Here is a 23,812-nt window from a genome sequence, read left to right as displayed (position 1 = left end):
TTCCCCAGGTCCTGGCCCTTTCTGAGAGGGCTGAGCCCTGCAATCCTTCCTCCTATTGGGCTGTCAAGCTCCCCCTTCCATTGCACTTACAGTTGGCTGCCACATGGCTCCAACTTGAGTATCTGTAGCATGTACCATTTTATCACCCTGGGACACCCTCTTTGCATATCCAGTGGAATTAGCGTGAGGCCTGTTGGAGCCCCTGTGTTTTGAGGGCACCTGGAGACCTGGGAACATTTCTGCCTACACAATAAGCTGTAGCTCTAGAATTCTAAATATTGCTTAAAGTCCTTTTAAAACCTTTGTTCTGTGTATAAAGGATATCTTACATCTATCTGCCGGGAGTGTGGAGCCACAGCGGAGCCTGGAGCTCTCAAATGAAGAGGTAACAAGAAGGAGATAGAGATTATAGAAAGCAGAGCTTCAGCTATTCTCTGCCCACTTCCCACCTAGAAAATCTAGTTGCTTGGTGAATCCCACTGGGTGTTTTCATCCTTGGTGATGGTCTAGGTTGGTGCTTTGCTTTTGATTCTCACCCCCTACAGATGATGGTGGAGGGTCCTGAGTACTAAAAAAAGGGAAGCTTTGCTCAGACCCTGGTGAGCCCTACTGATTATTTGTTCTTCTGATGTGACTATTGGAGGGGACACTTCTTTGTATCTTTCTGTTTCTGACCCTGAAATAAGTATTGCCATTTCCCTTGGGCAAGGTGGCTGCTTTGGAAGATTTTGCTCAATTTGTCAAGATGATAAACTCATAGAAAGAAACAGAAATGGGGTAGGACTGCAGTGAATCAGATTATTTAAGAACTAGTCAGAATGCCAAACTTCCTTTTGTTGCAACCTCGAGTTTCCTCCGAAGCTCTTCTCCCAATAGCGTGCGCTCCAGTTCAGGCACAAAAGTGCCTGGATGCAGTGTTTACTGTGATTATATGGCTCTCCACCATGGCACTGGAAGCAAAAAAGAGAAAAATTGTCCTCCCAGCAGACCACTCTACTAATGGCTGAGTGGGACTTACCACCACGTTGCCCTCTTCTGTCAATAGGGTGGTCCTTAGGCATCTTTTTTCATGGCTTCAATCTCACAGGTCACCTCGGTTTACAGATGGCCTGTGATGAAAGAAGTGAGGCAGAACATGCCTTGAGTACCAGTTGCAAAAGCCTCTGGTTGAATTTGGCCAATTTTCGTAAAGACCTTTTAACACAAGAGCAGCCATGCTGGGTCAGACCAAAAGTCCATCTAGCCTAGTATCCTATCTTCTGACAGTGTCCAATGCCAGGTGCCCTAGAGGGAGTGAACAGAACAGATAATCATCAAGTGATCCATCCCCTGTTGCCTATTCCCAGCTTCTGGCAAACAAAGGCTAGGGACACTCTCCCTGCCCATCCTGGCTAATAGCCCTTGATGGACCGATCCTCCGTGAACTTATCTAGGTCTTTTCTGAACCCTGTTATAGTCTTGGCCTTCACAACATCCTCTGGTAAGGAGTTCCACAGGTTGACTGTGCGTTGTATGTGTGTTTCTTTTGTTTATTTTAAACCTGTTGCCTATTAAGCATATTATACTGTGGCTTTATGGGAACAGGAAGAATTGGTTTTTTAACTCCACTATAGCATCTGCAAAATCTTGATCAGTGAGTTTTTGCGTGGTTGGCAGCCTGATTAATCTGGGCAGTCTGTGCCTGGCTGCTGATTCTTTTTGTGAGGGAATTTCTAGTTATTTTGCAGATTTAGACTGAGTTATTTAAATTCGTGGCAGAACAGATTTATATCTTGTGGGGAACAAACACCAGGTCATCTTTGCTCAGATTTCATCATGTGGCACTCACTGAGGTACTGGAGGTGTTGAGTGAATTTTTAACCACAGTCTGTGACTTAGCTCCATGTCCCTCCTGTTTGCTAAAGGCCATTTGGGAAGAACTAGGTCCATTGTTGGTGAAATTGTCATTGCCTCCTTTGAAGAGCACAAGTTGCCATCTGCTTTGAAGGACACTTGCATATGCCCTTTGCAAAAGAAACCATTGCTTGACATTAACATATGAGCAATTATTTAACCATTTTAATCTTCCCTCTTTTGGGTATGATAACTGAAAAGGTTGCAACAAGATGCTCTTATAGTATCTAGGTGCCCCAGATCTCCAACACAGTTTGGTTGCAGACTTGTGTACGGTACAGAAACACAGCTTGATGGATAATGAATGATCAGGTATCCACACTAATACTATTAGATCTATCAACTGCTTTATTTGCAGTTGACTGTGAGTTGTTTATGACTGGCCTACGGTTAGGATGACCAAACAACAAGTGTTAAAAAATCAGGATGGGGGTGGAGAGGTGAGGGTAATAGGAGCCTATATAAGAGAGACCCAAAAATCAGGACTGTTCCTATAAAATCAGGACATCTGATCGCCCTACCTTCAGTCATAGGTAGGAATTGAGTGTGTCTGTTCCTTCCTGGCTGAGAGAACCCAGAGTTATATTGGGAAATTGCTCATTGACCTTGAAGGCATTCTTGTACAGGATTCTATTGTGTCGCTTCTCTTGCTCAGTAAATATATGGGACCCTTAGTGGAGTTAATGAGGAGGATGGTCTGAGGACTCAGTTTGGTTAAGATGAAGGTGATGATGACAGGCTGGGGGAACAAGTAGAAGGAGATGGCAAAGATTATATCTGCCCTCTTGACTAATCAGTGGAGCTGTTTTAGCTGGAGCTCACTTGATTAACTGGAAGGTAGCTGACAGCAGGAAGTTCTCCATGAGCACCCCCTACCTCTGACCAGGGCCGCCCAGAGAGGAGGGCAAGTGGGGTAATTTGCCCCAAGCCCCAGGCCCCGCAGGGGCCCCCATGAGAGTTTTTTGGGGCCTCTGGAGAGGGATTCTTCACTCGCTCCAGGGGCCCTTGAAAACTCTAGCGGGGCCCAGGCCCCCGAAGCTTCTTTTCTCCGGGTCTTTGGTGGCAATTTGGCGGCGGGTGTCCTTCTGCTCCAGGACCCACCACCAAAGTGCCCCGAAGACCCGCAGCGGAGGGTCCTTCCACACCAGAACCTGCCGCTGAAGTGCCGGGTCTTTGGTGGCAGTTTGGCGGCAGGGGCCGCCAAAGACCCCAGGCCCCCTGAATCCTCTGGGTGGCCCTGCCTCTGACTTTGGGCTCCACTGGGGTCCAAAAGCATAGGCGCCAATGTTGTAAGTGCTCTGGGGCTGAAGCACCCATGGAAAAAAAATAGTGGGTGCTGAGGACCCACCGGCAAGCCCCTCCTCCCCTAGGGAGGCCCCTGGCGGGCCTCACCAATCAGCTCCTCCCCATCCCCCCAGCACCTCCCTCCTGCCACGATCAACTGTTTGGCAGTGTGCAGGATGTGCTGCGGGGGAGGAGGAGGAGTAGGGGGCAGGAAGAGGCAGGGGAGAGGGTGGAATGGGGTGGGAAGAGGTGGGGTGAAGAAGAGGCTGGGTGATATCATGGGAGATTTCCCCAGATGCTGGGAAGTGGAAGGGACCAAACCCTTCCGGATTCTGGGACACTGCTCTACAGCATGGTGGGCTGGTTGCTGCCTGAGACAGCCTGGCTGGGGAGGTTGCTTCCACTCCCTGCCTGGGCTTGGGTGCCAAGGATCGGGGATGAGTGAGCTGGAGCCCCCCCCCCCCCCAGCACGTTTCCAACTCTCTCAGCTGCGGTCCCTGGTGGCTGAGCCTGGGCAGGGAGCAGAAGCCACCCCCCCAGCCAGTCTCTCTCAGGCAGCTGGCGGGCTGCAGGGCAGCAACCAGGAAAAGGCGGCTTTAGAAGTGACTCCCTTCTGCTCCCCACCCAGGCTACCTCTTGCCAGGGAGAGCAGAAGGACATGCAGGGGGGCCAGGCACAGTGGGAGGGCAGAGCGCCCCCTTCCTGCAGGTAATGTGCAGTGGGGAGAGCACGGTGGCCCAGGGCTGAGCACGGAGGGGTGGTTGTTCAGGGGGACACGTGCCCTCCCTTTAGATCATGCCTTCCGGTATGGGGAGGCACCAGTTGTCCATGGGGCTCCCTTCAAGGCATGCTGCAAGGCTCATCAGTCTGTGTTCCCAGGGTTGGAGCATGGGTAGAAAGGGCTAGGGCAAGGGTTTTCAAACTTTCATAATGTAGACCTCATCCTAACAGTGGGATTATCTTGGGGAGCCCTCCTCTCCCAACTTGGTGACAACTACTGCAACTGCTTACATGACAAAGGGTTTGTCTAATGAATGTTTAGCCTTTTTTAATGCAAGTCCGCAGTTGGAAATAAGGACCTAAGCCAGCACCACGTGACAAGGAAGCTGTCCACTGACCGCCAGCAAGGGGTCACCACCCACACTTTAAGAATTGGCTTTGAGACAGAATGGGGTTTTGGTTTGTCTCTATACTGTAGCTTGTGGCTGGAGTTTAAGTGGTCGGGCTGATTGCGTTGCTAGTCTTCTGTTGTGCAGTCCTGTATGTGATGTTTTCATGGATAGGGACCTAGTGTGATAGAGAGATGCCTTTTGTCCCTCTTCCTTTTAGAAATAAATAAAAGTGGTGCTCTAAGGGCATGGCTACGCTATGGGCACTACAAAGGCACAGCTGTAGACACTTCCTGCATCGATGGACATGGTTTTTCCATTGATGTAGGTAATCCACCTCCCTGAGGGGCGGTAGCAAGGTCAATGGAAGAATTCTTCCAGGGACCTAGCCTCATCTACACTGGGGATTAGCTCATCTTAACTATGCCACTCAGTATGAATTTTTCACACCACTGACTAGATCACTCTAAATTTTAACAGTAGACCAGGCCTGAGGAGTCCCCACACAGTCAGAAAGCCATGTGGGTTGCACTCACAGATTGGTTCCACAGTGCTGCCCCATTGCCCTTCTATGCTATGCAGCAATTGTTCCTGTTTAAACTCACTTGTAACTTTATTCCAGCTACATTTGAGTTTCTGCCTCTGGTAATGTAATGGGGATCAGCTCCACACAGACTGTTATGGTGAAATTCCCTTAATATATGGTCAGCTTGTGTAGGCAACTGTTACTTTCATGGCTGCCTCCTGGACATGCAGGTATTTTGCACTCTCTCAAATTGCCACCTTCACCACTTTCTTGAGTGGAAGACTAAAATATGACTCTGTGATGTCCTGTCATGCTGTGATGGCCCTTTGTGTCTTCCTTCCTTTCTGTTGCTGATGTCACAACACAAAAAGAGATTTTTCTCTAACTAGTTGAACTGGGGATTTCAGGGTTAACCTTGGCCCTTTGGGCACCAGCTGTGATACAGCAAGCCCTAAGTACAGAGACTTCCTTGCTAGCCCTCTTTGTTCATTGGTTCTGTGATGGCTTTCTGTTACCTACAGCTGGAAAACCGGGGAGTGGGGAGCCTGCTCAGCCACCTGCGGGGGAGGTACCCAAACTCGCTCAGTTTACTGCATGTCATACGATGGACAAGGCTCCCCTGCGGTGGTGGATGATGCCAAATGCATGGCCTTTGTGGAGCAACCTCGCAGCACGCAGCCCTGCAACATGCGACAGTGTGCGACGTGGAGCACAGAGCCCTGGTCGGAGGTGAGTTCACACATTGAATGCAATGTACATATCTGACAACCGCCCTCTGAGCTAACACACCAGGGATTGAACCAGGGACCTTCAGAGCTAGAAGTGTGAAATGCTACAGCTTGAGGTAAAGAGACAGGTTATCCATCTAGGGCTGCAACAGACTTAGATCCTGTGCAGATGGGGCAGAGAAAGGGACTTGTAGAACATACTCTGTGTAGACGGAGGACCAAATCTGCCTTGGTCTTTGATCTACAAAGGCATTGCACTAAGCTGTATGTCTGGGCAGAGTTCAGCCCATACATGATATTGTGAGTTGGATTGTTGGTGCCTGGGTATATTTGTGTCTCCACAAGGGGGCAGTCTTTGAACCACTTACATGCAGGCCAGCCAATGAGGAGGACATTTGAAATCCTAGAAACATAAAAAGGGGAGAGATGGAGGACACCTATTAAGTCCTGTCTAGTCGATCTTCAGTGCTGGGCTGAAATTTATTCTCCAGAACTTACATTCAGTACAGCAGTACAGCCTGGCAACATTTGTATTGCTGTGTTGAGACATTGCACTGCCTGAAAAGGTGCAGCACCATAGAATCATAGAAGATTAGGGTTGGAAGAGACCTCAGGAGGTCATCTAGTCCAATCCCCTGCTCAAAGCAGGACCAATCCCAACTAAATCATCCTAGCCAGGGCTTTGTCAAGCCAGACCTTAAAAACCTATAAGGATGGAGATTCAACCACCTCCCTAGGTAACCCATTCCAGTGCTTCACCACCCTCCTAGTGAAATAGTTTTTCCTAAATCCAACCTAGACCTCCTTCACTGCAACTTGAAACCATTACTCCTTGTTCTGTCATCTGCCACCACAAAGAACAGCCTGGTTCCATCTCTTTGGAACCCCCTTTCAGGTAGTTGAAGGCTGCTATCAAATTCTCCCTCACTCTTCTCTTCTCTTCTGCAGACTAAATAAGACCTGTTCTCATGTCTTTCCTCATAAGTCATGTGCCTCAGCCCCCCAATCATTTTCATTGCCCTCCTCTGGACTCTCTCCAATTTGTCCACATCCTTTCTGTAGTGGGGGATGGGAGGCAAAACTGGATGCAATACTCCAGATATGGCCTCACCAGTGCTAAATAGAGGGGAATATCACTTCCCTCGATCTGCTGGCAATGCTTCTACTATAATGCAGCCTAATATGCTGTTAGCCTTCTTGGCAACAAGGGACACCCTGTTGACTCATATCCAGCTTCTCGTCCACTGTAATCCCCAGGTCCTTTTCTGCAGAACTGCCACTTAGCCAGTCGATCCCCAGCCTTTAGCAGTGCATGAGATTCTTCCATCCTAAGTGAAGGACTCTGCATTTGTCCTTGTTGAAACTCATCAGATTTCTTTTAGCCCAATCCACCAATTTGTCTAGGCCACTCTGGACCCTATCCCTACTCTCCAGCATATCTACTTCTTCCACCAGTTTAGTGTCATCCACAAACTTGCTAATGGTGCAATCTATCCCATCATCCAGATCATTAATGAAGATATTGAACAATCTAATGTGACAATGTGGCATAACATCATGGTGTTACAATTCCTGAAACAAATTCAGGACTCTACATTTGTCCTGAAAGATGCAGAAAAAAATATATGAATATGGTGACTGCTACAGATTCCAGAATGGTTTGGATACTAGGAATCATGACAGTGAAATTAAAAGAGGAACGTGGCATTGAAAAACACTAAAAATATATGTAAATTGTAATTTCTAGCATAGTGATCACAACACAGCCCCACAGCCCCACCCTGTGAAAAAACAGGGAGTTCCTCTTCTCCCTCTGTCATCAGGAGAAACAGATTAGGAACCAGACTGTGGATCACTTGAGTGGGACAAGGTTTTTGGGCCTGGGATCTGGAGAATGCAAGAACCTATGTCCTCTTTCCTGCTCTGAAATCCTTACCTTGTGCTGATTTCTGGCAGGAGCCACTAACATAATAACCTGTAGCTTATGTGTATCACTTTGCATCAGTAGATCTCAAAGCACTTTACAAAGGTAAGTATCCTCATCAATGGAGAAACTGAGAGGTGAAATGACTTGCTCAAGTCATCTAGCAAGCTAGTCATAGAGTCAGGAATAGAGCCCAAGTCCCAGGTCAGTGCCCTGTCCATCAGGCAACTCTGCCTCCTATACAGCCTAAGAATGATGGCATCCCAGTAACATACGCATTAGGCTGCTTCTCCGGTGGTTGTTCGTACTATACATTTTCAAAGCTGATGTCTATTTTCAAATTGGGAGCAGAGCCAGGAAACTTGGAGGTACCTGACTGCATTCCCTATAACAATCAGGGTCCTTCTTGCAGTGCTCAGCTAGCTGTGGAGAGGGCATTCAAACCCGAACTGTCACCTGCAGAACTGAGTTGGGCTCTCAGACTCAAGACTTTGCCTGCCTGACAGAGCCTAAACCACTCCTCAGCCAACCCTGCAGCAAGGAGAATTGCATCCAGAAAATTGGTTGGCACATTGGAGCCTGGGGCCTGGTGAGTGTCGTTTCCTCATGGTGCTCACTTCATCAATTAACTTGTGCTCATGCAGTTTCTCTCACATATTGTGCTGTAAGTGAATCGGTCCACATGTTGATTGTTGAGGCCAGAAGCACATACTCCTTCGTTATCAGCTCCATGGCTTACTGTCACAGATTGTGTCTGCTCCAAAAACAAGCCCAAGGGAGGATTAACGTTTCAGTGACTGTGGCCAGGACCGCCGCTAGGGGTTTGAGCGCCCTAGGCGCATGGCAATTTTGCCGCCCTGCGCGCTGGTCCCTTGGCTCCGGTGGAGCTGCCGCAGTGGTGCCTGCGGAGGGTCCGGTGCTCCGCAGCTCCGGTGGAGCTGCCGCAGTGATGCCTGAGGGCGGTCCACCGACCGTCCGCAGGCACGACTGCGGCAGCTCCACCGGAGCCGCAGAGCACCGGACCCTCCGCAGGCACCACTGCGGCAGCTCCACCGGAGCCGCCTGCTGCCCCCTCCGGCAAAACGGCACCCACCATTTATTCTGGCGCCCTAGGCGATTGCCTAGGCTGCCTAAATGGTAGCACCGGCCCTGACTGTGGCAGCATGCAGCTGATACACTGAAACAATTCACTCCTGTTGCTTTTGTTGTTCCCATTTCTGTGACACCACTATCAACATCACAGCTACCCATTTGAATGTGACAGACGGAGTATGAGGTAGGCTCCATCTCTATTGGGCTGGACATCAAGTTTGGTGAATTGAAGTATGTTTCTGAAAGGGTTCAGGGTAACCCAGTTTAAACAGAGGGTCGTCTGCCTAAAATTTAGATAGAGGGCCAAACTGTGTTTAGCCTGACTTGTGGTCAGGATCAACACCAAAGCTAGTAGGCAATTTCCCAAACTCAATTTTGCCCCATCTGTGCCAGCTGAGTTAGCCTGGACTGGCTTAAAAGATGCTAAGCACAGTTCCTGGCACCGTGTAGATGGGGTCTTAACAAGGCTAGGTGAGCCCTTACACCTTAATCTAATTCTGTCTGATGTGTAGGATTCCAACAAAATGAGGGAATAGGAGCTTGGTTTGAGTGCTTAATTTTGAAAATGATGTCCTGTATCTGATTAAAGGCGAGAAGTTTCTTGCTGGGGCAGATGGTTTTTATACAGATACTTGCCCCCTATTCCCTGACTAACTTGCCTTCATTCCTGGCTGCTGCCAATCCCTCCTTGCCACCCCCACCTTAATTCCTAGCAAAGGTGCCAATGCCAGTCAGCTATGCTACCACAACCATCAAACCTGGTTTCTCCATTGTCAGCCCCATTGTAATTTGGTACCTGGCCACAGAGAAGGGGGACTTTAGGACTGTGCCTAGCACGGCTGGTGGACCCCAGTAACAGTCGAATTGCTTCTAGGCATGTTCAACACTTCCATGTTGGTCACACCGTCATTCAGCAGGCTGTCATGGGCTATGCTTTGACATGTTTTGCCAGCTGCTAATCATGTTCCTGGTCAGCATGCCAGGTTCATAGGGTTACTGTGTTCTGTCTTCCTGCTCTCTCTCCTCATCTTTCTGCCCAAGTGTTCGAAGAGCTGTGACTCAGGCATCCGAAAACGCCAGGTCATCTGTGCTGACGGCGATTCCAAATTCTACCCCCCTGAGACATGCAAGGCCAGCCAGCCGCAGACCCCAGCCATGCTGGGAAGCTGCAACACTCAGCCCTGCTATCTGCCACAGCGTAAGTGACATTACTAGACATCTGGATTTTCCTAGGATGTTCCTGCTTTTGAATAAAAATTCTCAGTATCCCATGCCAGCGGGGCTGATTGTTTTGAGGCCTCTGCCTCTTGCCTGCCCATTCGTGCAACTTTCATAGAGCAGCTAGTTTGCTCCATCTTCCCGCAGTGTCTGGAATGGGTTTCCTGCTACCTATGCTGTCTGAAACATGTTCATCAGGCATGTGAGCAACACCAGTGCCTTTTCCTTTTGACACTGATGCTTTTAATTCCTGTATTTCCCTTACCTGTCTGATGGCCTCTGTTTGGCTGACACTGAGGATTGCATTAGGGACCACCAGAACTAAAAGTGTGAGTCTCTGCAGCTTGGGCATGGATCTGTAGCCTGGGGCCGTAACAGTCTCATCTTCTGTGGATCAGGTATATATGGGGGCACACAACATGCTGACCAGAGTGTTATTACAAACACTAGCTCTCTATACTTCTCCCTCCAGCCATATAGGGGAATCAAACCAAATGTACTAAAACCTGTCCTCCTGGGTGTATCGCCACAGAACTAGGGGTACTGTTTTGATGTTCCATCCAGTCCAAGCTGTCCCTCAGCATGGATGCTCTGAGAAAACAAAATTTCTCATTGGCTTCAGGAGCTTTGAGGTCTCCTACTGGCCACATTAATGCTATGGTTCCACTCCCAAAGCCATAGGACCCACTCCTGATTGATAAATGAACCACTTCTTGGCTTCAAGCAACAGCAACCTGAAAATGGGCCCCAGAATTAGTTACCTGAAGTTTCACATGACAGAGCAGACAATGTTTCACCATTGCTTAGCAGTGCTAACCATAGGTATCTTTGTTAATCCATCTTACAGTCTCACCAGCCCCTGCTGGGCAATTAATTTTTGGCACACTGTGAGAGATGGATTCTGTTGTCCAGAGTTAAGATATTGCCCCTCCTGGCCTGAAAGCTAAAGGCTGCAGAGATGCTGGTGTCCACAGCTGGGTCATGGCAGATCCACAATGTGACATTTTCAACATGTCATCTGGTTGGCTAGGGGCTTTCTGTCCCTCTTCTTGCCTTATAGGAATGTGGCAGTGGATTATGCAGGTTGACAGAGAACAATGCCAAGCACCTCTCACACTGTGTCCCCCCAGGAGTTGAAATAATTCTGGGGACACTTTATCCCAATCTGAATATTTCTTCTCCTGTCCAGTCCTATGGCACAGGTGACTACAGACACCTGTATTCACTAGTCCAACCCACTGCCTATATTCTGTCATTTTTCCATCTCCTTGCAGAGGTTCCCAGTATGCAGGATACCACAGGGTATGACATCAGCCGAGAGTATTTGCTGACCCGCTACTACCCAGACAGTGGCACAACAGGTTTGGAGGTCTTATGTTTTCTTTTATGATGTCCTCTTCTCTGTTTTCTTTATTATCTTCCTTTATGTGGTTTCCATAAGCTGCCAGGAATCCTAGGGTGAGGAACAATTTATGGATCCTTTTATATCTATATTGAGTTGTATCTAGATACAAATTCACAAAGGAATGTATATATGTATGCATAAATCCTAGACTTTGATATGGGCGGCATTAGCATAGGGTAAATGGAGTGCCTCCTTGGCAGTCACGTCAAAGAGGTTGCCAGGAGAATAAAAAGTTTACTATGGTCCCTTGCCAGCAGGCCAGTCCCAAACCTTTCTTCACCACCTGCAGACTTTCTTCCCATCTCATCTCTAGAAGAGTTCCCCTGTTTCCACTCAGTTTTTTGCTGCAGGCATCTTTAAGTTTCAAGTCTGTCCCAGAATCTTGCATTGGCAGCTGCAGTGCCTAATTTTGAACTACTGCAGCTGATACAAAAGATATACGGGAACTAAAGACACCCAGAGAATCTGAGAGAACAGGGAACCCCCATTTGGAGGAGGAAGTGAAACAGGTGGGGGGTGTCTCAGGTGTGTTAATGAGCTGGTAGAAGAAAGGGAGTAGCCAGCAAGTGATCTGAGGTGACTGATGCCATATTCATTCTTCATTAAGGTCATCATTCCTTCAAAGGCCAGTCCCTGTGTATTGAGAAACCTGCTAAACACTTGCCCTCAGTCACTTTATAATTGGCAGTTTTGCCCCTCAAATATTCCTATCTGATGTAGCTAGCAGTGTCACCTGAACTAGTGTGAGGACAGGAAGAATATTGTTAGAGACCATTTCTTAAGGGTAATAGGTTATCTGGTAGCACAGTAATCTTAAGGAACCAGAATTCACTGTGAATGGGAACCAAAGCTTCAGTCAGGAAGTTTTCTGTGACTTTCTCCCAGGTGAAAAATGTATGTTAACAAGTCTGGACTCAGAGTCGGACTGGTAGAGGACTCCTTTCATCTATCTATGTGCTTTGAACAGACGCAGAGGAAACAGAGGCTGGATTTTGATGCCCACCTGAAATGGGCTGCATGCATTAAGGATTTTTCTTTTCAGTTTATAGCAATGAAAGAACAGTCCAAGGTAGCGCCACACACCACCAGTTCCAGCCCAGTGAAGATCATAGCTCCAACTTCTTGCCTCTTCGTTGGGAATCTCACTCAAGCTCTTCAGGATCCCGGCAGTTCAGCTCCCATCAGGATATTGCCACAGGAACTGGCCCTCGGGACTGCAGCCAGAGCCCTCATGGCTGCTGCTCAGATGGTCACACTACGGCTTCTGGCCCCTTTGGGCAAGGCTGCCCTTTCAGCACATGCCATCAGAGCAGGTTGGATGAAACAGTGGGGTTTGGGCTGGTGGAACCACCCTCTATGACTGGGTTGATGTTTACAGACTACATTTGTTGGGTCAGGGTTCCAAATAAGAAAGATTTTGCTAAAACCCTTTATCTTTTCCCTGCAGGTATGGATGCTGCCCTGATGGAATATCAGCTGCCCAGGGCCCCAACAATGTGGGTTGCACGCAGTATTACAGTGATGATTATGTGAGCAGAAACAGGCCCACTGCAGCCTCCGCAGCGGTAAGTAAGTGCCAGAACTCTCTAGAACTTTTTGCTAATAATATTGAGATCTGGTTGAAATAGTCCATTGTTTTCAGGGTTTGGCTCTGGCCCTAGAGACTGATGTTTTTGGCTCCTATTCTGCTCTTCCTTTATGTCTCCTGACAATAACTCTGGGGAATTGATAGAGGGAGGATGCTAGATGCCCACTAAGTCAAAATTCCTATCTGCTGCCGCTCAGTGAGCCCCAGTGGAGTTCCTTCGTGACATGGGTCTGGGTGGTGGAGTGGCAGCTACAGCTTGTGCTGCCAGGTTGACGAGTGGAGCATCTTCGTTTGGGGAAGACTCAATATTCCTCATTGTAGGATGCTGAACCAAACTCTCTCTCTCAAGGCAACCAGAAATCAGCAGCACTGCATGAAGAGAGGGAAGTATTTGATTGTTGTGCCTGTGTTTGACGTATGGTTCCTGCCATTTTGAGGCTCCCTTGGATGTGATTGTTTTTTTCTGATAATGTCAGTTGATAGGTCTTTGCAGTGGGAGATGCTAGGTTCCAGGACTGTGTAGAGTCAGTTTGGGCTAACAAGGTGGTCCGCAACAGGTTAGTGGGGCATGCCAAAATGCAAATAGGGGCTGGATGGCTTAGGAGATATGGAGAGTTTCACACTTCAAAGTTGCCCATTTTAACCTAACCTAAGTGAATAATGACTGACATTCCATACCATACCATACCTGGTGCTGCAGCAGTAACTTTTGGCTTTGAATTCCTTTCACTAAGGCAAGCCAAGCTTTGTCCCAGCAGAACCCGTCTGATGAGTGTCGAGGTTCTTTGTATGGCTGTTGCTATGACAACATTGCTTCAGCTTCGGGACCTCAAGGGGAAGGATGCCTCAACAGACCCAGCCAACGTAAGTGATGTTTTGGCTCCCTGCTTTAGAAATGTGCCTCCCCTGAAAGGAAAGTCCTGCAGAATGTAATAGAAAATGTGAAGCTTTGTATAGAGTTTTTCACCTATCCTGTAAAATGTAATAAAAATAATCTCCCTGCAATAGGATTCTGTATGATGGTTGGAAAAAAAAATTAGAGAAATTCCTATTAACCCATATTAACTTCCTATTGATTTCATCTCTGTTGGAGTCTATAGGACTTCCTCATAAGGGCCACTCTGCAGGCCAGGACTCACTCATGGCATCTCTGTTTGCATTGATCCCCTGTCATTTGCCTTGATCCATAATATGGAGATATATGTATCTCTTAGAACTGGAAGGGACCTAGAAAGGTCATCGAGTCCAGTCTCCTGCCTTCACTAGCAGGACCAAGTACTGTCCCTGACAGATTACCCCTGCTGCAATCCCTAAAAGGCCCCCTCAAGGCCTGAACTCACAACCCTGGGTTTAGCAGGCCAACCCTCAAACCACTCAGCTATTTCCCCCCCCACCCCCAAAATGGAATGCTTCACGAATTTGCAAATCATCCTTGCACAGGGGCCATGCTAATCTTCTCTGTATCATTCCAATTTTAGTATATATGCTGCCGAAGACAAGCTAGGAATCATCCCATTATCAGTAGGCCATATCTCTCCCCCCCCCCCCCCAACAAGCCTATTGACCGCAGTATGGTTTCAGGGCTATAACTAGGGGTCAAATGTGTCACTTAGGGCTTCAATTGAGGATTTTAAGCCACATCTCTGAGTAGGGGCATTGCAAAGGCATGGTGCCCCAGGAGGAGCTCCAGGGAAATTGTGTCACTCAGTTTTGTTTCTTTAGCTCAGAGAGCTTGCCAAGTGCCCCATTCTAGGATAGAGCTGCTCGATCCCCCAGGACACCAGCTGTACTTGGCAGAGTAGTGTCAGGAGTGTGCTTATTACATCACCTTCCCCAACCCCCTTCTCAGAGCTCAGGGACAGCCACTGGGAGCATTTCTGCCCAGCCACCCCCAGGAAGGGACAATTTCTTGCTCACTCCTCCACACCCCTACAGTGGCCACTCGTAATCTGGGCTGTAACATCTGAAGCTGTTTCTCCGATTCATCATGGCTTTAGGGAGTCAGAACAGTGCCTGTGAGCCAGCAGAAAGCCCAGGGTTCATAGTGCCACGGAGTTACATTTATTCCTCTGTCCTAGTATATGGGTTCCAGAGCACCTTGTGTTACCCTAGGTTTTGTGACCAGTTCTGGTTTCAAGCCTTGGGTTGGATGAACTTGGAATGACACCCTCCCTCCCTTCCTCCCTCTCCAGTCCTATAGCAGGAACCCCCGAGTACAAGAATAACTCACAATTGTGTAACACTGTGCCTGGCTATAAAACCTAAATTAAGACCAGCAGCTCCTGGGAGGTAGGTGATGTTATCTCCATTTTACATATAAGGAATTGACACACAGAGAGGTGAGCGTGTCTTACTCAAGGGCAGAGTTAAGAATAGAACCCCAATCTCCTACTGCCTAGCTAGGTGTGCTACCCATGAGATCATTCTCCGTCCATGGACAGCAGCCTTGGGTAGCATGGTGATGAAACTATCGGGGCTATGTGCTCAGTAGAAAGAAGATTCCAGGAGTCAACTCTCACAATCAGGTCTCTTTCTTTTCTGCCGTTTGTTGGTAGCATATCCTGTCAAGTGTCTGCTGCCCAGTGCCCAGGGCCCCTGCACAGACTGGACCACTCACTGGTACTTTGTAACTGCTGTTGGCAAGTGCAACCGGTTCTGGTATGGTGGTTGCCATGGTAACACAAACAACTTTGCCTCAGAGGAGGAGTGCATGAGGGCCTGCCAAGGCTCCATGGGAACAAGCAGTGTGGGGCACCAGCACCACAGGGGGACTTCATACATCCACTCTGGCTCTCACCCACGAGAGGGAGAAGCCCAAGGACTCCCGCAGCCATCTGCAAGAGGAACTGAGAGTCATAGCCGAGAAGGAGGAACACGAGGGTCCTTCCACATTGACCAACCTGGGCCTGATAGCCATACAGCATGGCAGGGCACAAGGCTGCACCACAGGGAGAATGGTTGGAGAAGGACCATGAATGTGGATATACTGCCAGAGTCTTCACAGAGGAATGGCACATTGGTTAGCCAGCACTGGGGTTCTCATCACTCTGCAGCTCCTGGGGGAAGGAGGACGGACCAATCAAGCCGGCTGCATGGGAGAGGGGAAACAATGGCGTCTGGGCACTCAGAGAGGCAGCTAACTGTCAATGGGCAGGTGGTGCAGCATGAACATGAGCAGTGGCGGAGTTCCTCTGGAGCAGACATTCCTGGGGTGGATGGATTTGGGCATCAAACCTCACCAAGTTCCACCTTGCAGCGAAGCTTGTACAGGTGACACTTTTATACTACCCCACTGTGATATCGAAGCACCGAGTGCCATCTTCTACAGGGGGAAATGTTTTTCAATCCACAACTAACTCACTTTTCTGAAATGTCCCACTACAGATTATTTACAATAGTGTGGCTTTGGAAAGCCAACTGTCCATGTAATGGGGATGTCTAATACCCACTTTACCTCTTCTGGAGCCCAGTCCTGCACATCTCATACAGCCATTGACTTGAGTGGAAGTATTGGGTGTGTAAGGAATTCAGGATTTGGCCCTTAATCTCCATCCTTTATATCAAGTGGGCACTTCACAGGGATCCTTGTTGGCCAGCTCTGGCTCCCATTTAAATCAACAGGAGTTGTGCTTGCTTACACCAGGGTTAAATTTGGCCCTGTCTGCGATTTCAAGACTATTTTGGCATGGTAACGGAGCAGCAGTAGGTTAATACTAGAGATGGATCCAGATCCAGCTGATGAACACCCCACATATCAAAGGCATTTGGATTTCAGGATTTAGTTCAATTGTAAGTCTAGAGAAAACACTAGCTTAGTGTCTCCAGGGACCTGGATTCAGATTTGATTTAGTTCTCCCAAACTAAGGGGTTTTAATGGTCTCTGCCTCTACCTCATTAATTGGCTATCCACAGCATTCAGCTTGTCAAGATCCGTCTTCTCCCTCCTAGGAGAGGTCTAGTCCTGGATTGCCGAGTGCAGGCTCTCAAGCCTCTAGTCTCTTACAGAGCTATATATAACAGACCTCTGGGTTACCTTAGCTCACTATTGTGCAACTCTCATCCTGTCCTGAAGGGCTACCTTACGGGTATGTCTACGCTGGAGCTAGAGGCATGATTTCCAACTTGAGTAGACATACCTGCATTAGCTCTGGTTGAGCCAGTGTGCTAAAAATAGAAGAGTAGCCACATCAATGAGAGGGCATAGCTGTCCAAGTATGTACCTATGATTTCAGACAGGATCATACATGGGTGGCGAGTCCCTCCTGCCAGTGTGGCTACACTTCTCTGTTTAGCACAAACACTCAATCAGAACTAACGTGGGTATATCTACTAAAGCTGGAGATTATGCCTCCAGCTTCAGTGTAGATATACCCTTAGAGAAACCAGAGAGAGGCTGGGGGAGCGAGAGATGGACACAGGGAGTGAAATCATCTCTCTGTCTGTCAGAGTCATCCTGGAAGGAGCTGAGTCCTCTGTAGTGGAGGCAGCCTTGGGACAGACCATTCATCTTCTCTGCAAGGCTGGTTCTTCTCCCTTCCCCAGAATTGAGTGGCAGAAAGATGGGAAGCCACTATCATCTGACAGGTAAGTCTGGTCCCATGTTGCAATTCCTGTTCCAACATCACCAACCCTTCCCTCTCCCCCATTACAGTTTGCAGAAACTTTTTTCTAGAACGTTCTCAAAAACCAAAATCACTAGGTAAACTGGAAACGCCTCTCCTAACTGAACCCCACTACTAGGTGATACCAGAAAGACCTAGGCATAGCAATAACAAATAGGACATTAATTGTTCGATGTGGTGCAGCTGAACACTTATGTATTATCAGATAGAAAAGGATTATCACATGGCCAACTTTCAGCAACAGCACCCAATTCACAAGTGGTTACACAAGTGAGTTTTGAGTGCAAAGTCCTTTTCAGTGTTGTTGGAAGACAGTAGAGTTGTCCAGGAAGTACATCGATAGCCTACCATGTATACCTTGGAGTGCCTTAATGCTGTCAGATTGTGGCCGCTCATCCCATTTAAAATTTAACCGTTTCGAGAAACCCTTCTTAAATCTCAGCTTTACAGAGTTTTCTGGGAGGTCTCCTGCGGCAGTTTGTTGCCCAGTAGTCACCTTCTATTGTAGAAATTAAGGTGGGAATATTGAACAGTTCCAAGTCGTGTTTTACAGTGAAGAGCCACACACTATAAGGGCAGCTCGGCACTTCGAGGGAGGGGACAATTTAAAACAGTCCCTGTGTCTCCTCCCTCCCCTTTGTTTCTCCATCTCAGCTTCCTCTTGACCTCTGTCTCCCCTCCTCTCACCCATTCAATAGCCTGAGGAGTTTTGTATTCCAGTGATGAGGACTCAGTCATTCACCCCAGGAAGGTGATGGGCCCAATTGGCCCATCAGAATGTGGCTTTAGACAATCAGCATCCACAGCCAGGTTCTCTTACGTAACTGCATGTGTTCTATCTGTAGGCATGCCTACCAGTCTGACAGTTCCTTGGTGATAAGCCGTGTCAGAGCTGAGGATGCTGGGATGTATACATGCATAACTTCAAATGGGAAGATGGAGAGCAGACAAATTCAGCTAAGGATCAAAGGTGACTTATTATCTTCCATTTAAAACCAGAATATTAATTCTTTTCTGCCCCTTTTTAAGAGTCATTGGTAACAAGAACAATTAAAGTCAGTTGCAGAGGCAACTTGTAATGGAACTTCGAGTAGACACAGCTGTGTATTCTGCTTAGGTATGTGCACGCCCAGTGCACTGGCATTGGAGAACTTTGCCTTGCAACACTCATAGGAACTGCACCCGCCCCGATGTCTTAGCCCCTCCTTTGGCCATATAAGGGCAGCACCACCCCAACCCCCTCAGTTTTTTCGCATGACCTGTGGCTAGATTTGAAGCTCCATCATCACTTGATAATTGCCTGCTCTGTTCATTCCCTCTGAAGCACCTGGCATTGGCCACAGTAGGAAGACAGGATACTGGGCTAGATGGACCATTGGTCTGACCCAGTATGGCCATTCTTATGATCTTATGTGGTGTTTTTCACCTTGCACTCTTGGTCTTGGTCTGAGAGACTTTTTCTTGTATGTAGTAGTTAGTAGTACCTTAAGTCCTTAAGTTAAGTTTAGTGTTAGTATAATAATAATTGGAGTAGTTGGCTGCCCTCACCAGGGTTCAAGCATTGTCCATCATGTGGGAGAGCCATTTTACAGATTATTTTAAAGTATATCAGGACTTGCGGAGGCGTGTGGCCACTACCCTGGGTATCCAGGCAGAATTTCTGTAGGAGAATACGTTTAAGCTGCTGGATATTCTCCAGTCATCAGCTCCAGAGAGAGTAAGCATCCCAATAAACAAGGCTCTTCTGAAGCCTGCAAATGCACTCTGTTGCCTCCCACAGTGAAGCATTTGGAAAAGCAGGACTTCACTCCCATGCAGGATTCTAAGGGTTTCCACTCCCACCTGGACCCTAACACTCTGGTGGTAACTGAAGCGAATGACAGGGCACGGTAGGGGAGGTATAAGTCTAGCCCTAAGACCAAAGAGTCCAAGAGGACTGACTAATGGGAAGGAATATTTATCTCCCCTCTTCCCTGCAAATGCACATCGCGGACTAGCAGGAGTTACTCTCTAAATATGACTTTGTCAATTGGTTGGCCGTGTCTGTGTTCAAGGACAAGTTGCCAGAACCCTCCAGGGAAGAGTTTATGGTACTCATTGTGGAAGGCCGTATAGTGGCCACGACCTCGTTGCAGTCAGCTCTGGATGTGGTAGATGCTATGGCCAGAATTATGACATCAGCTGTGACTACGAGGGCCTCAGGGCTGCAGAATTCAGTCATTGAGCCCGATGTGCAGCAGACCGTTGATGAATTACCATTTGATGGACGGGTTTTGTTTTCAGAAAAAAATGACAAAACCCTGTGCTCTTTTAAAGGCTCCTGAGTTACTTTACATTCTTGGGGAGTTTGTACTCTTGCCGTGAAGAGATGCCACTGTAGTGGGCAGCAGCAGCAATACTACCCACAGTATTTTTTTCAGACAATCCTTCCTTCATTTAAGGCAGCAGGACTATTCCCAGAAGGGTAGTAGAATCCTCTGGTTCTGGGTTTAACCAGATGGCTCCCCTTGCGCTGCACCTCTGCCCCAGCATCCAGCAAGTACCTATTTTGACTCATGTGTCCAGGACAACAATCTAGTGGTGTCCTCTTCTTCCCCATCCCCTCTGTTTGGGGACAGGCTGGTGCATTTTTACGGTTCTTGGGAATCGATTACCATAGAGAACTGGGTCCAAAGCACTGTCAGATCATGTTATGCTATCCAGTTCTTCCCCCATCCATGTTCCCCCTCCCCTTTTCAGGGACCCCTCTCACAAGATACTGCTCCTTGAGCAGGTTCAGTCTCTAATGGCTCTGGGGGCTGCAGAGGAGGTTCTCTTGCGGCATCAGGGGCAGGGCTCTACTCACAGTCTTTCCTGGATCCCAAGCCCAAGGGAGGGGTGAGACCTATCCTCGACCTCTGTGACTTCAACAAATACAAAGTTGGCTTATATCCAGAATATCTTGGAGTACGTGTTACACCTTCAATCTTAAGGTCTGGCACTTATTTCATTGAGAGTCCACCTGGCAGCAATTCCAGCATTTCATCCATCCATCCATGGGAAGTCAGTGTTTTCAAACTCCATGGCAGTGAGGTTCTTGAAAGGAGTCACTCATCTCCATCTGCTGGTTAAAGAGCCAGTTCCTTTGTGGGACCTTAATACTGTCTTAGAGACTTTTATGGGGCCTCCATTTGAATCTCTAGCAACTTCTTTCACCCTTCCGTGTCAGCAAACTGCCTTCTTTGTTGTGATGTCTGCAAGGAGGGTGGCTGGGTTATAGGCTTTAACGGTGGAGCTTCCTTACACACAATTTTTGGAAGACAAAGTAACCCTGCAGCCACACCCTAAGTTTTTATCCAAAGTGGTTTCCCAGTTTCATTTGAAACAAGCTATATACTTACTAGTGTTCATTCCTAACCACATTCCACCCCAGAGGAATGTCTTCACACACTGGGTGCCAGGTGATGTTTAGCTTTTTATCTGGATAGGACCAAAGCTTTCTGCTCCTGATCTCATTTGTTTGTGTCACATGCAGGTCACATGAAGGGTCAAGTGGTCTCTTTACAAACAATCTCCAGGTGTCTAACTTCCTGTATCATGACAGCATGCAAAATAGCCCAAGCTACACCACCTCAAAGGGTGCAAGCTCATTCCATGAGAGCCCAGGCAACATGGACAGCATTCCTAACTGCCATTCCAAGATTGGACAGTTGCAGGGCTACCACTTGATCCTCTGTGCATACTTTTACAAACCGCTCTGGCCTTAGTGTTGCACTCAGATCAGATGCAAACATTGGGAAGGCAATTTTGCAGTCCTTGTGTAAACAGACTCCAAGCCCCACCTCCTATGAGTACTGCTTGCAAGTCACCTAAGTAGAATGCACAGCTGCATCTGCTCCAAGAAAACAAAAAAAATGTTTACCTACCTGTAATATTGCTCTTGGAGGTGTGATGCAGATATGTATTGTATGCCCCACCCTTTGTTCCCTCTGCATTGGAGTCTGTGCTGTACTTCTGATGTTCAGTGCAAAAGAACAGAGGAGGTTGGGACAGTGCTGCCCTTATATGGCATGGGGATTGGGGTATGGCTGCAGGGTGTGTGCCCTACCCTTACAGGTATTACTAGGCAAATTCTCCAGCTCCAGCGCCCTGGGTGTGTGCAAACATCTAATTAGATTACATGGCTATAACATGTCTATAAGAACAACAGTTACAGGTAGATAACTTTTTTTTTTTTCTCCACTGCAGTGTCTTGCTACCTTCTTCCATGGCAGTGGCCACAACGTGCTGAGAGCTAGCCATAATCCCAGCAATATGTTTCCTCAGTGCAGTGACTGCTGAGTGTTAGCCCTGACACCAGCAGTGAGAAATGCTGCAGTGCCAATCATAACTGGAGCAGTGACTTGCCCAATGCCAGTCACAGCTCCAGCAGGACAAGCTGCCTCAGTACATTTTATCCTGGAGTGCCATCTTCTCTCCCCTAACATTTTACTGGGTGCAGAGAGGGTTCTAAAGAAGGGGAATTCTGCAGGCCTTGGTCTGAAATCACTGTCATGGCTACCTGTCCTACATCACGTCATGTTATATGCTCTGCTGGGACGGACAACTCCACTGGGAGGTGCTGGAGTTTTGCCCAGAATGGACCTTCTGGATAGCGAATTATTTACTATGTTTTTTTAAAAAGTGCATTATAAAAAAGGACTATTTTAATTAAAGAAGGCTAAGCAGCCTCCTCGCACCTCTCCAGAGCGTGCCCTCATGCCTCCGCAGGGGGATGGGAAATATCTGGCTTCTCTCTGCCATTCTTTTGTGTTAATGGCAAAAGGCTTCTGTGCCTAACAGATACTGCTGCATGCCCATTGATGGAGGAAAGGAAGGAGTCTAATATCCACTGCCTGCATGGTTGTAGCTCCCATTAATAGGAATCACAGGCTTACAGCACTCATCAGTCAGAGAACAGATGCTTTAACTCTCCCAAGTTCACAGCAACCCTACACAAGAGGTCACAGTGGATGGATCATATTATTCACGTATAGCATTTTATTTCGAATAGAGGACCGTGGATCTCCTCTGACAGAGGGTATTAGAGGTCGGCTCCTTCATGGTCTGAATCACCATCACAGAGATCTCAGCAGAGGAGTTAATACTGTACAGTCACCTGGTTCCTCTGTACACCAGCCGCTCATGTACAGGTAAGGCCAGCAACCGTTCTCTGGTATGCCCAAGTGACATCCACCTGGTATCCATGTGAGGAAGATCAAGGTGAGAGGTGCCCTCTTGCTTTGGGGGGCAATGGAAGGTGGTGGTTAGGAGTGTTGGATGGGTGAAAATGGAGTTTAGCAAAGGTCCCAGTCACACTACTCTGAGAGTGACAAACTGTTCCATTCATAACAACCATGTTCCTGGCTGGGCAGTATCTGGTGGCTGGCAGTAGAGAAGGGTTTAAATGACAGAACACCTGGGCTGTGCTAGCTAACAACTGAATTCATTGCCATAAGGAAAGAAAACAAAACAGGACTATTTTAAACAAGCACAAACCAGACCCATTGAATAAAAAAGCCCAGCCCCACAGCCCCACTCATCTAGAGTCTTGTGAAAACAAACTGTCTTGTGATCCTTCTAGTCCTGCCTGGTTCCCAACGGCTGAGCTGGGCGTTAGGCAAGGTACATGGTACTTGGATACTTCTGGGTCTTGCGGTAAATAGAGAAGGGAGAGAACTTTTTATTCACTTTAACCACACAATTTGGTGGCTCAGATAAAATGGGACCAGTACCTGAGCTTTCCCTGCTTTCAAGTTTGCAGATCCAAACCCCAGTCACTGAGGTCTGCTAAACCCTGTAAAACCCTTAGCCAAACTCTGGCTGCAAGCAGGAGGCAGAAGATGAAGGTGTTAAACTTTTCTGAAGCTCAAGAAGGATTTGGTTTGAATTTTGAGTAAAGGATGGGGGCTGGTGTTTTCCCTTTACTCTAGCCTAGTTTGTCCATCCCAGCATGGCTCATCACCCATCCCAATAGAATAAAACAGGGCTGATTTAGTCCCATCTGAAATGATGTTTGGCTGCATCACCTGATCTTTATGCAGACTGAAGAGACAAATATGTTACTATCACAGGACCCCAGCCAGTACAGCAGAGTAGGGCTTGATGCAGACATTCCCTAGGAGATGAGGTTCTATGGCTGTTGCTATGTAGAGCTGGTGATCAGAGTGTAATAATTATTCCTGCCTGCCTTTAAATCTATGAATATATTCAGTTCTGTGTGGTGGGCAGGCACTTGAGGGTGAAGCTCGTTTAGTTCCCTGATCAGCAGTGCCTAACATCACTCAGGGCTTGGCTACACTGGAGAGTTAAAGCGCTGGTAGTGGCTTTACAGCGCTGCAACTCACTCACCATCCACACTTGTAAGGCACATACAGCGCTGTATCTCCCTGACTACAGCGCTGG

The 23,812-nt window shown here is 47.9% G+C and overlaps 1 protein-coding gene and 1 pseudogene across 1 annotated transcript in view; one reads left to right on the top strand and one right to left on the bottom strand.

Moving 5' to 3' along the window:
* The window catches only part of PAPLN (papilin, proteoglycan like sulfated glycoprotein), an 82,195-nt gene that overhangs the window by 40,044 nt on the left and 18,339 nt on the right, over nucleotides 1-23,812 (top strand). Inside the window, exons 12-23 of the mRNA XM_030559631.1 lie at nucleotides 320-385; nucleotides 5,334-5,541; nucleotides 7,877-8,053; nucleotides 9,598-9,754; nucleotides 11,049-11,135; nucleotides 12,222-12,492; nucleotides 12,627-12,744; nucleotides 13,502-13,631; nucleotides 15,323-16,037; nucleotides 17,214-17,351; nucleotides 18,235-18,359; nucleotides 22,422-22,560. Coding sequence (XP_030415491.1) covers nucleotides 320-385; nucleotides 5,334-5,541; nucleotides 7,877-8,053; nucleotides 9,598-9,754; nucleotides 11,049-11,135; nucleotides 12,222-12,492; nucleotides 12,627-12,744; nucleotides 13,502-13,631; nucleotides 15,323-16,037; nucleotides 17,214-17,351; nucleotides 18,235-18,359; nucleotides 22,422-22,560 — 2,331 coding nt within the window. The remainder of the gene's footprint in view (nucleotides 1-319; nucleotides 386-5,333; nucleotides 5,542-7,876; nucleotides 8,054-9,597; nucleotides 9,755-11,048; nucleotides 11,136-12,221; nucleotides 12,493-12,626; nucleotides 12,745-13,501; nucleotides 13,632-15,322; nucleotides 16,038-17,213; nucleotides 17,352-18,234; nucleotides 18,360-22,421; nucleotides 22,561-23,812) is intronic.
* LOC115651765 lies at nucleotides 14,166-14,266 on the bottom strand (annotated as a pseudogene).

This window comes from Gopherus evgoodei, chromosome 4 (assembly GCF_007399415.2).
Source record: "Gopherus evgoodei ecotype Sinaloan lineage chromosome 4, rGopEvg1_v1.p, whole genome shotgun sequence".
In the NCBI taxonomy this organism is placed as follows: Eukaryota; Metazoa; Chordata; order Testudines; family Testudinidae; genus Gopherus; species Gopherus evgoodei.
This window is presented reverse-complemented; position numbering and strand designations above follow the sequence as displayed.